The sequence below is a fragment of the Cherax quadricarinatus genome, chromosome 15, assembly GCF_038502225.1.
Source record: "Cherax quadricarinatus isolate ZL_2023a chromosome 15, ASM3850222v1, whole genome shotgun sequence".
Lineage (NCBI taxonomy): Eukaryota > Metazoa > Arthropoda > Malacostraca > Decapoda > Parastacidae > Cherax > Cherax quadricarinatus.
Window position 1 is genome coordinate 49,937,165 of NC_091306.1, and position 14,199 is coordinate 49,951,363.

At 35.2% G+C, this 14,199-nt stretch overlaps 1 protein-coding gene across 1 annotated transcript in view; it reads left to right on the forward strand.

The window, feature by feature from the left end:
* Positions 1–14,199, forward strand: part of LOC128703353 (adenosine receptor A2a-like) — an 84,279-nt gene that overhangs the window by 12,779 nt on the left and 57,301 nt on the right. Inside the window, exon 6 of the mRNA XM_070085363.1 lies at positions 407–501. Within this exon, the coding sequence (XP_069941464.1) occupies positions 407–501 (95 nt within the window). The remainder of the gene's footprint in view (positions 1–406; positions 502–14,199) is intronic.

Genomic DNA, 14,199 nt, shown 5'->3' on the forward strand with positions numbered 1-14,199 from the left:
GAAGGGAATACTGGTTAGGTGATCACAATATTCAGAGCGCTGTATTAGAGAGTGTCATGTATTTAACAATTTTCAACTAAATGAATGACATATGTTAATTTCTGTAAAAATATCTACCATTTGCAAACATTCTCTTGCACTAATGACTTATTAGTTTCCGTAAAAGAATGTTCTGCATTAGAAATATCTAGGGATGTTAATCGTTCATTATTATATTAGCTTAAATGATTATTTCTAAAGCAGTGCAAAAATAATGAAAGAAATTCTAAAGCTAAACAGATTTCCATGTTACAATAAAATATATTTGACTATTTCAAAGTCTGGGATAACTTTATACAATTAAATAAAAAAAAGTAATTTCCCAAGTGGAGACATGAACAACAATGTTTTCTGTGTTGTGTTGCAGTGGCCGGAATGTTCGTCACCTTCTGCAGTATACCGGGTCAAGGATTCCAGTCAGAATCGTGCAACAACAATTACTTTTACATCAAAGGCATCACGGTAATATCTTTCAATCTCCAAGTGACACATTTTCATGTTTCCTTCCAAATTTTCACTATTCTCTCTGCTTTATCTTTGCATCTATTCTTCCACTGCACCTCACGTTATTGTGGGAATGTAGTAGTTGGGAACAACTCCCAACAACTATAACTTAACTAAACTAACAAGCCCTGGTAAGTGAAACCGACACTATCTTGTCATTTCCTGAGATATGCTTGAGAGTGATGTAGTGTTGTAGTATTAAACCCAGTTTATTAGAAGAAGGTTCTTATTCCACACCAGTACTTTTTGTTGCAGGTCTACAGAACAGGGTTGCTCAGTTCTAACAGCCCCCAACGATGTTGCAAGACCGGTATATATGTATATATATATATATATATATATATATATATATATATATATATATATATATATATATATATATATATATATATATATATATATATATATATATATATATATATATATATATATATATATATATATATATATATATATATATATATATAATTTTTTTTATATATATATATATATAATTTTTTTTTCAACAAGTCGGCCGTATCCCACCGAGGCAGGGTGACCCAAAGAGAAAGAAAATCCCCAAAAAGAAAATACTTTCATCTTCATTCAATACTTTCACTTCACTCACACATAATCACTGTTTTTGAAGAGGTGCCCAGAATACTACAGCTTAGAAGTATATACGTATAAAAATACACGATATATCTCTCCAAACTGCCAATATCCCAAACCCCTCCTTTAGAGTGCAGGCATTGCACTTCCTATTTCCAGGACTCAAGTCCGGTTATATAAAATAACCGGTTTCCCTGAATACCTTCACTAAATATTACTAAATATAACAGATCGTCAGGTCCCAAATACTATTTGTCTTCATTCACTCCTATCTAACACGTTCACGCACGCTTTCTGGAAGTCCAAACCCCTTGCCCACAACACCTCCTTTACCCCCTCCCTCCAACCTTTTCGTGGACGACCCCTACCCCGACTTCCTTCCTCTACAGATTTATACGCTCTCCATGTCATTCTACTTTGATCCATTCTCTCTAACTGACCAAACCACCTCAACCAACCCTCTTCAGCTCTCTGACTAATACTTTTATTAACTCCACACCTTCTCCTAATTTCCACACTCTGAATTTTCTGCATAATATTTACACCACACATTGCTCTTAGATAGGACATCTCCACTGCCTCCAACCGCCTCCTTGCTGCAGCATTTACAACCCAAGCTTCACACCCATACAAGAGTGTTGGTACTACGATTCTTTCATGCATTCCCTTCGTTGCCTCCATAGATAACATTTTTTGCCTCCACATATACCTCAATGCACCACTCACCTGTTTTTCTTTATCAATTCTATGATTAACCTCATCCTTCATAAATCCATCCGCTGACACGTCAACTCCCAAATATCTGAAAACATTCACTTCTTCCATACTCCTCCTCACCAATTTGATATCCAATTTTTCTTTATCTAAATCATTTGATACTCTCATTACCTTACTCTTTTCTATGTTCACTTTCAACTTTCTACTTTTACACATATTCCCATATTCGTCCACTAACCTTTGCAATTTTTCTTTAGAATCTCCCATAAGCACAGTATCATCAGCAAAAAGTAACTGTGTCACTTCCCATTTTGTATTTAATTCCCCATAATTTAATCCCTCCCCTCTCCCTAACACACTAGCATTTACTTCTTTTACAACCCCATCTATAAATATATTAAACAACCATGGTGACATTACACATCCCTGTCTAAAACCTACTTTTACCGGGAAGTAGTCTCCCTATCTTCTACACACCCTAACTTGAGCCTCACTATCCTCATAAAAACTCTTTACAGCATTTAGTAACTTACCACCTATTCCATATACTTGCAACATCTGCCACATTGCTCCCCTATCCACTCTATCATATGCCTCCTCTAAATCTATAAATGCAATAAAAACTTCCCTTTATTTATATAAATTATGCTCACATATATGCTTCAATGTAAACACTTGATCTACACATCCCTTACCCACTCTAAAACCTCCTTGCTCATCCGCAATTCTACATTCTGTCTTACCTCTAATTCTTTCAATGATAACCCTACCGTACACTTTTCCTGGTATACTCAGTAAACTTATTCCTCTACAACTTTTACAATCTCTTTTGTCCCCCTTCCCTTTATATAAAGGGACAATACACGCTCTCCGAAATCCCTAGGTACCTTCCCCTCTTTCATACATTTATTAAAGAAAACACCAACCACTCCAACACTATGTTCCCCCTGCTTTTTCATTTCTGTCATGATCCCATCAGTTCCAGCTGCTTTACCCCCTTTAATTCTATGTAATGCCTCACGCATCTCCCCCACACTCACCTCCTTCTCTTATTCACTCCTAAAAGATGATATACCTCCCTGGCCATTACATGAAATTACCGCCTCCTTTTCTTCGTCGACATTTAAAAGTTCCTCAAAATATTCTCGCCATCTACCCAAAACCTCCATCTCCCAATCTACTACTCCCCTTCTCTGTTTTTAACTGATAAATCCATTTGTTCCCTATGCTTTCTTAACTTGTTCAACTCATTCTAAATTTTTTTCTTATTTTCATTAAAATTCCTTGACAGTACCTCTCCCACTTTTCATCCGCTCTCCTTTTGCACTCTTTCACCACTCTCTTCACCTTTCTTTTTCTCTCCATATAGTCTACTCTTCTTATAACACTTCTGTTTTGTAAATACCTCTCATAAGCTACGTTTTTCTCTTTTATCACACCGTTTACTTCATCATTCCACCAATCACTCCTCTTTCCTCTTGCACCCACCCTCCTATAACCACAAACTTTTGCCCCACATTCTAATACTGCATTTTTAAAACTATTCCAACCCTCTTCAACCCCCCCACTACTCATACCTGCACCAGTCCACCTTTCTGCCAATAGTTGCTTATATTTCACCCGAACTTGCTCCTCCCTTAGTTTATACACTTTCACCTCCCACTTACTTGCTGTTGCCATTTTCCTCTTATCCCATATACCTCTTACTCTAACTGTAGCTACAACTAGATAATGATCCGATATATCAGTCTCCCCTCTATAAACGTGTACATCCTGGAGCCTACCCATCAACCTTTTATCCACCAATACATAATCTAACAAACTACTTTCATTACGTGCTACATCATACCTTGTATATTTATTTATCCTATTTGTCATAAAATATGTATTATTTATTACCAAATCTCTTTCTACACATAGCTCAATTAAAGGCTCCCAATTTTCATTTACCCCTGGCACCCCAAATTTACCTACTACTCCCTCTACAGCATTTTTTCCCACTTTAGCATTAAAATCCCCAGTCACAAGTACTCTCACACTTGGTTCAAAACTCCCCACGCAATTACTCTACATTTCCCAAAATCTCTCTCTCTCCTCTATGCTTCTCTCTTCCCCAGGTGCATAAACATTTATAATAACCCACTTCTCACATCCAACCTTTATTTTACTCCACATAATCCTTGAATTAATACATTTATAGTCCCTCTTTTCCTGCCATAGCTCATCCTTCAACATTATTGCTACTCCTTCAACCCTAACTCTATTTGAAACCCCTGACCTTATCCCATAAATTCCTCTCCACAGAAACTCTCCTACCCCCTTCAGCTTTGTTTTACTTAAAGCCAGGACATCCAGCTTCTCATTCATAACATCCACAATCATCTCTTTCTTATCATTCGCACAACATCCACGCACATTAAGACTTCCCACTTTGACATTTTTCTTCTTATTCTTTTTAGTAAATTTTACAGGAAAAGGGGTTACTACCCCATTGTTCCCGGCATTTTAGTTGACTTTTAAAACATGCATGGCTTACGGAGGAAAGATTCTTATTCCACTTCCCCATGGATATAAAAGGAAAAGTAATTAGAAAAAGAACTAAGATAAAATCAAAGAAAACTCAGATGAGTGTGTACAAATAAACGTATACATGTATGTTTAGTGTGACCTAAATGTAAGTAGAAGTAGCAAGACGTACCAGTAATCTTGCATATTTATGAGACATATAATAGGCACCAGCAATCCTACCATCATGTAAAACAATTACAGGCTTTCGTTTTACACTCACCTGGCAGGACGGTAGTACCTCCCTGGGTGGTTGCTGTCTACCAACCTACTACCTATATATATATATATATATATATATATATATATATATATATATATATATATATATATATATATATATATATATATATATATATATATATATAAAATATATATATATATATATATATATATATATATATATATATATATATATATATATATATATATATATATATATATATATATATATATACATATGTTAGTGCCGAATAGGCAGAACTTGCGATCTTGGCTTAAATAGAAACGTTCATCTTGCCATATAAGACGTGTGAAAATTTGTGTATGCAATAATTTCGCCAAAATCATTCTGAACCTAAGGAAAAAAATATATTTCACTGTGTTTGTTTAGTATTAAATTATTGTAAACAAATCTAAAATATATTTAGTTGGGTTATGCTAAAACAAATTGTTCTTGTTATAATAAGGTTAGGTAAGTTTTCTAAGTTCCTTTTGGTGCAAAATTATAAATTTTTACATCAACATTAATGAAAAAAAATATATCTTTAAACGTAAAAGAGAACATTTTAGAAAGGACTTAATTTTAAATGAGTTCTTGCTAATTTACCAGTTTTACATATTCGGCACGACACACACACATATATATATATATATATATATATATATATATATATATATATATATATATATATATATATATATATATATATATATATATATATACATATATATATATATATATATATATATATATATATATATATATATATATATATATATATATATATATATATATATATATATATATATATATATGCAAAACAACCACTCTGAAAGAATAGAGAAATTCCAAGCGCTTTCGTGACTACTCACATTATCAAGGAACTATGAAAGTGAAGCATCCAAGGAAGCTATATAAGGGGTCGGCCAGCACCTCACTATCAGATCCCACAACGGTTAAACACGTGACGCGCGGCGAGCCAACTTGGACAGGTCCTTTGCAAAACTCACCCCCAAGCTATTTATTTGTCCAGTGTATTATTAAATTCTACCCAAATTCTATTAATTATAAATGGATCTAATTTATATAAACCAAAGGAAATATTCATATTATTGTCAAAACTGCTTTTTATGAAACAAGATTCAATTATATTCCTGTCGACCATGGACTTGCTTGATACTACTTTCTCAACTTTTTGAAAATCAATTGGATGGTTAAAATCTCTTACATGAATAAATAGAGCATTGGAATCTTGTCCAGTTCTAATGCTATATTTATGTTGTTTTAATCTTAGTTCGAGATTTTTACCAATTTGACCGTAATAAACTTTATCGCAAATTTTACAAGGAATCTTATAGACACATCCATCAGCATTTTGGGGGGAATTCTTAATCAAAAGTTTTTTTACTGTATCAAGATTTTTTAATACAACTTTAATATTAAAAGTCTTAAGAAGAGAAGGCATATCAACCAAGTTTTCATGGTAAGGGAGAACCAACATATTTTTAGTTGAATAAGGCTGGTTGCCCTTTTTTGGATTATAAAAAGTGTTCCTAGCAACTTTAAAAGATTTATCAATTACATTTCTTGGGTATTTTAAATCATTACCTATTTCATAAATTTTGGATATTTCCTCATTTATGAACTCAGGACTACAAATTCGTAAAGCTCTCAAAAACATTGATGAGAAAATAGACAGTTTGAATCTATCTTGATGCGAGGAATAATAGTGGACATAGGAACAGTTATTTGTAGGTTTTCTGTAAATTTTAAATTTGAATTCATTATTACCCTTAATAATTAAAACATCTAGAAAAGGCAATGAGTTATTTTCTTCAAACTCGACAGTAAAGTTTATAGAATGGGCTAAGCTATTTAATTTTCCAAGAAAATGGTGTATATCTACATTTTTGGGCATAAGACACAAAATATCATCAACATATCTGAACCATTTAGCTCTATTAGGGAGGATTGTGTTAAGCAACCTTGTTTCAAAAAATTCCATGTATAGGTTACTAAGAACAGGTGAAAGAGGATTTCCCATTGTCATACCAAACTTCTGAGTTTAAAACTTATCATTAAATACAAACTTTGCATCAACAATGCAAAGTTTAATAAGTTTAATGATAGTAGGAACAGGCAATGGTAAATCATAGTTAACGAGTTCTTCAGATAAGAAACTTAATAAATCATCAACAGAAACTTTCGTAAACAAGGAAGTAACATCAAAACTAACCATGTTAAAATCATTTAAGTCAGTCAAGGAGTTTAATTTATCAACCAAGTCTATGTTGTTTTTAACATTAAAGTTAGAAATTTTGCCAACAATAGGGCTCAAAATATCGACAAGCCATTTGGATAATTTATATGAAACTGACCCTATATATATATATATATATATATATATATATATATATATATATATATATATATATATATATATATATATATATATATATATATATATATATATATGTATATATATATATATATATATATATATATATATATATATATATATATATATATATATATATATATATATATATATGTAACCCTAGTACTTATAAGTTAAATGATGTAGAACTTAGCCATACAGATTGCGAAAAGGACTTGGGGGTTATGGTGAGCAGCAACCTTAAACCAAGACAGCAATGCCTAAGCGTACGTAATAAGGCAAATAGATTACTGGGATTTATTTCAAGAAGTGAAATTATCCAAATGGGTTGTCGATATTTTGAGCCCTATTGTTGGCAAAATTTCTAACTTTAATGTTAAAAACAACATAGACTTGGTTGATAAATTAAACTCCTTGACTGACTTAAATGATTTTAACATGGTTAGTTTTGATGTTACTTCCTTGTTTACGAAAGTTCCTGTTGATGATTTATTAAGTTTCTTATCTGAAGAACTCGTTAACTATGATTTACCATTGCCAGTTCCTACTATCATTAAACTTATTAAACTTTGCATTGTTGATGCAAAATTTGTATTTAATGATAAGTTTTACACTCAGAAGTTTGGTATGGCAATGGGAAATCCTCTTTCACCTATTCTTAGTAACCTATACATGGAATTTTTTGAAACAAGGTTGCTTAACACAATCCTCCCTAATAGAGCTAAATGGTTCAGATATGTTGATGATATTTTGTGTCTTATGCCCAAAAATGTAGATATACACCATTTTCTTGGAAAATTAAATAGCTTAGCCCATTCTATAAACTTTACTGTCGAGTTTGAAGAAAATAACTCATTGCCTTTTCTAGATGTTTTAATTATTAAGGGTAATATTGAATTCAAATTTAAAATTTACAGAAAACCTACAAATAACTGTTCCTATGTCCACTATTATTCCTCGCATCAAGATAGAGTCAAACTGTCTGTTTTCTCATCAATGTTTTTGAGAGCTTTACGAATTTGTAGTCCTGAGTTCATAGATGAGGAAATATCCAAAATTTATGAAATAGGTAATGATTTAAAATACCCAAGAAATGTAATTGATAAATCCCTTAAAATTGCTAGGAACACTTTTTATAATCCAAAAAAGGGCAACCAGCCTTATTCAACTAAAAATATGTTGGTTCTCCCTTACCATGAAAACTTGGTTGATATGCCTTCTCTTCTTAAGACTTTTAATATTAAAGTTGTATTCAAAAATCTTGATACAGTAAAAAAACTTTTGATTAAGAATTCCCCCCAAAATGCTGATGGATGTGTCTATAAGATTCCTTGTAAAATTTGCGATAAAGTTTATTACGGTCAAACTGGTAAAAATCTCGAACTAAGATTAAAACAACATAAATATAGCGTTAGAACTGGACAAGATTCCAATGCTCTATTTATTCATGTAAGAGATTTTAACCATCCAATTGATTTTCAATAGTTGAGAAAGTAGTATCAAGCAAGTCCATGGTCGACAGGAATATAATTGAATCTTGTTTCATAAAAAGCAGTTTTGACAATAATATGAATATTTCCTTTGGTTTATATAAATTAGATCCATTTATAATTAATAGAATTTGGGTAGAATTTAATAATACACTGGACAAATAAATAGCTTGGGGGTGAGTTTTGCAAAGGACCTGTCCAAGTTGGCTCGCCGCGCGTCACGTGTTTAACCGTTGTGGGATCTGATAGTGAGGTGCTGGCCGACCCCTTATATAGCTTCCTTGGATGCTTCACTTTCATAGTTCCTTGATAATGTGAGTAGTCACGAAAGCGCTTGGAATTTCTCTATTCTTTCAGAGTGGTTGTTTTGCATATTTTGAAATCACCTGTTTACTGTGATCTTATTGCATATATATATATATATATATATATATATATATATATATATATATATATATATATATATATATATATATATATATATATATATATATATATATATATATATATATATATATATATACATATATATATATATATATATATATATATATATATATATATATATATATATATTTATATATACATGTATATATATATATATATATATATATATATATATATATATATATATATATATATATATATATATATATATATGTATATATATATATATATATATATATATATATATATATATATATATATATATATATATATATATATATATAAATATATATATATGTAACCCTAGTACTTATAAGTTAAATGATGTAGAACTTAGCCATACAGATTGCGAAAAGGACTTGGGGGTTATGGTGAGCAGCAACCTTAAACCAAGACAGCAATGCCTAAGCGTACGTAATAAGGCAAATAGATTACTGGGATTTATATCAAGAAGTGTAAGCAACAGAAGTCCAGAGGTCATACTGCAGCTTTATACATCATTAGTAAGGCCTCACCTAGATTATGCAGCTCAGTTCTGGTCTCCGTATTACAAAATGGACATAAATTCGTTAGAAAACATTCAGCGTAGGATGACTAAATTAATACATAGCATTAGAAATCTTCCTTATGAAGAAAGATTGAAGACTCTTAAGTTACATTCACTTGTTAGACGAAGAATGAGGGGAGACCTAATCGAAGTGTATAAGTGGAAGATAGGTATTAATAAAGGGGATATTAATGAGGTCTTGAGGATGTCTCAACAAGAGAGAACCCGCAGTAATGGAATTAAATTAGATAAGTTTAGATTTAGAAAGGACATAGGAAAGTATTGGTTTGGAAATAGGGTAGTTGATGAGTGGAACAGTCTACCTAGTTGGGTTATTGAGGCTGGGACTTTGGGTAGTTTCATATCTAGGTTGGATAAGTACATGAGTGGGAGGGGTTGGATTTGAGTGGGACTTTCACATCAGAGCTTATTTCTTGGGTGGCATTGAAAATTGGGTTGGGCAAATGTTTTGTTAGTGGGATGAATTGTAAAGGACCTGCCTAGTATGGGCCAGCAGGCCTCCTGCAGCGTTCCTCCTTTCTTATGTTCTTATGTTCTTATATATATATATATATATATATATATATATATAGATATATATATATATATATATATATATATATATATATATATATATATATATATATATATATATATATATATGAGTATGTGTGTGTGTGTGTGTGTGTGTACTCACCTAATTCACCTAGTTGTGGTTGCAGGGGTCGAGGCTCAGCTCCTGGCCCCGCCTCTTCACTGATCGCTACTGGGTCCTCTCTCTGCTTCCTGAGCTTTGTCATACCTCTTATTAAAACTATGTATGGTTCCTGCCTCCACTACTTCACTTGCTAGGCTATTCCACTTGCTGACAACTCTATGACTGAAGAAATACTTCCTAACGTCCCTGTGACTCGTCTGAGTCTTCAGCTTCCAGTTGTGACCCCTTGTCCCTGTGTCCCCTCTCTGGAACATCCTATCTCTGTCCACCTTGTCTATTCCCCGCAGTATCTTGTATGTCGTTATCATGTCTCCCCTGACCCTTCTGTCCTCCAGTGTCGTCAGTCCGATTTCCCTTAACCTTTCCTCGTACGACATTCCCTTGAGCTCTGGGACTAGCCTTGTTGCAAACCTTTGTACTTTCTCTAACTTCTTGACGTGCTTGACCAGGTGTGGGTTCCAGACTGGTGCTGCATACTCCAGTATGGGCCTAACATACACAGTGTACAGTGTCTTGAACGATTCCTTATTAAGGTATCGGAACTCTATTCTCAGGTTTGCCAGGCGTCCGTATGCTGCAGCGGTTATTTGGTTGATGTGTGCCTCCGGTGATGTGTTCGGTGTTATGGTCACTCCAAGTGAGGTCTGTAGTCTTTGTCCACCTAGCCTATACTCTGTCTGCGGTCTTCTTTGCCCCTCCCCAATCTTCATGACTTTGCATTTGGCTGGATTGAATTCGAGAAGCCAGTTACTGGACCACATGTCCAGCCTGTCCAGGTCTCTTTGCAGTCCTGCCTCATCCTCGTCCGATTTAATTCTTCTCATTAACTTCACGTCATCTGCGAACAGGGACACTTCAGAGTCTATTCTTTCCATCATGTCGTTCACACATATCAAAAATAGCAATGGTCCTAGAACTGACCCCTGTGGGACCCCGCTCTTCACGTACCATGACTCGTTGCTGCCTCCCTGTCAGGTATTCCCTTATCCATTGCAGTGCCCTCCCTTTTACATGTGCCTGATCCTCCAGCTTCTGCACTAATCTCTTGTGGGGAACTGTGTCAAAAGCCTTCCTGTAGTCTAGGAAAACGCAATCTACCCACCCCTCTCCCTCGTGTCTTACTTATGTTACCTTCTCATAAAACTCCACAAGGTTTGTGATACAAGATTTGCCTTCCATGAACGCATGCTGGTTTTCATTTATAATCTTGTTCCTTTCCAGGAGTTCGACCACTCTCCTCCTGATAATCTTCTCCATGACTTTGCACACAATACATGTCAGTGACACAGGTCTGTAGTTTAGTGCCACGTTTCTGTTTCCTTTCTTAAATATGGGGACTACATTAGCTGTCTTCCATTTCTCAGGTAGTTGCCCAGTTTCAAGGGATGTGTTGAAGATTGTGGTTAGAGGCACGCACAGCATCTCTGCTCCTTCTCTAAGGACCTATGGGGAGATGTTGTCTGGTCCCATCGCCTTTGAGGTGTCAAGGTCACTTAAGAGCTTCTTCACCTCCTCCTCAGTTGTTCGTATGTCATCCAACACTTGTTGGTATATTCCCTCTTGATGTTCCCTTCTGTGCTGTCTTCCCACAGCCCTTCCTGTCTCTACTGTAAAAACTTCCTTAAATCTCCTGTTCAGCTCCTCACATACCTCCTGATCATTACTTGCGAGTTCTCCACCTTCTGTCCTTAATCTGATCACCTGGTCTTTGACTGTTGTCTTCCTCCTGATGTGGCTATACAACAGTTTCGGGTCAGTCTTGATTCTCGATGCTATGTCATTTTCATACTGTCGCTGGGCCTCCCTCCTTACCTGTGCATACTCATTCCTGGCTCTTCGACTGATCTCCCTATTTTCGTGTGTTCTCTGCCTTCTGTACTTTTTCCATTCTCTATTGCACTTTGTTTTTGCCTCCTTACACCGTGGGGTAAACTAGGGGCTCGTTCCCGTCTTCCCGTTGTTACTGTTGCCCTTGGGAATAAACTTTTCCACTGCCTCCTTGCATTTTGTTGTTACATATTTCATCATTTCATTTACTGGCTTTCCTGCGAGTTCTCTGTCCCACTGGACCTCCCGCAGGAAGTTCTTCAACCCTATGTAGTCCCCTCTTTTATAGTCAGGCTTTTCCCATTCAACTCCTGTTATTCTCTCCATTTGCAGCTCTACTATGTATTCAAAGCACAGAACCACGTGGTCGCTAGCTCCTAGGGGGCTCTCATACTTGATGTCCTCAATGTCTGAGCTGCCCAGGGTGAACACAAGGTCCAATCTTGCTGGTTCATCCTCCCCTCTCAATCTGGTAGTGTCCTTAACATGTTGGTGCATGAGGTTTTCCAGCACCACGTCCAACATCCTGGCTCTCCATGTTTCGGGACCCCCATGTGGCTCCAGGTTTTCCCAGTCGATCTGTGTGTGTGTGTGTATGTGTGTTTGTGTGTATGTGTGTGTGTGTGTGTGTGTGTGTGTGTGTGTGTGTGTGTGTGTGTGTGTGTGTGTGTGTGTGTGTACTCACCTAGTTGTACTCATCTAGTTGAGGTTGCAGGTATTGAATCCTAGTTCCTGACCCCGCCTCTTCACTGGTCGCTACTAGGTCACTCTCCCTGAACCTTGAGCTTTATCATACCTCTGCTTAAAGCTATGTATGGATCCTGCCTCCACTACATCGCTTCCCAAACCATTCATTCCACTTCCTGACTACGCTGTGGCTGAAGAAATACTTCCTAACATCCCTGCGATTCATCTGTGTCTTCACCTTCCATCTGTGTCCCCTTGTTGCTGTGTCCCATCTCTGGAACATCCTGTCTTTGTCCACTTTGTTTATTCCTCTCGGTATTTTGTACATTGTTATCATGTGAGTGTGTGTGTGTGTGTGTGTGTGTGTGTGTGTGTGTGTGTGTGTGTGTGTGTGTGTGTGTGTGTGTGTGTGTGTGTGTGTGTGTGTGTGTGTGTGTGTGTGTTTGATCTCCACACATATATATGTGTGTGTGTGTCGTGTCTTGCTGAATAGGCAAAATTGGTCAGTTAGCAAGAACTCATTTAAACTTAAGTCTTTTTTTAAATTTTCTCTAATACGTATAGATATATTTTATCATTTATATTAATTTAAAAATAAATAATTTGGTACCAAATGAACCTTAAAAAACTTACCTAACTTTATTATAACAAGCGCAATATATATATGTGTATATATATATATATATATATATATATATATATATATATATATATATATATATATATATATATATATATATATATATATATATATATATATACATGTATATATTTTTTTTTTTTTTTCAACAAGTCGGCCGTCTCCCACCGAGGCAGGGTGACCCAAAAAAGAAAGAAAATCCCCAAAAAGAAAATACTTTCATCATCATTCAACACTTTCACCACACTCGCACATTATCACTGTTTTTGCAGAGGTGCTCAGAATACAACAGTCTAGAAGCATACACATATAAAGATACACAACATATCCCTCCAAACTGCCAATATTCCAAACCCCTCCTTTACAGTGCAGGCATTGTACTTCCCATTTCCAGGACTCAAGTCCGACTATATGAAAATAACCGGTTTCCCTGAATCCCTTCACTAAATATTACCCTGCTCACACTCCAACAGATCGTCAGGTCCCAAGTACCATTCGTCTCCATTCACTCCTATCTAACACGCTCACGCACGCTTGCTGGAAGTCCAAGCCCCTTACCCACAAAACCTCCTTTACCCCCTCTCTCCAACCCTTTCGAGGACGACCCCTACCCCGCCTTCCTTCCCCTATAGATTTATATGCTTTCCCTGTCATTCTACTTTGATCCATTCTCTCTAAATGACCAAACCACCTCAACAACCCCTCTTCTGCCCTCTGACTAATACTTTTATTAACTCCACACCTTCTTCTAATTTCCACACTCCGAATTTTCTGCTTAATATTTACACCACACATTGCCCTTAAAC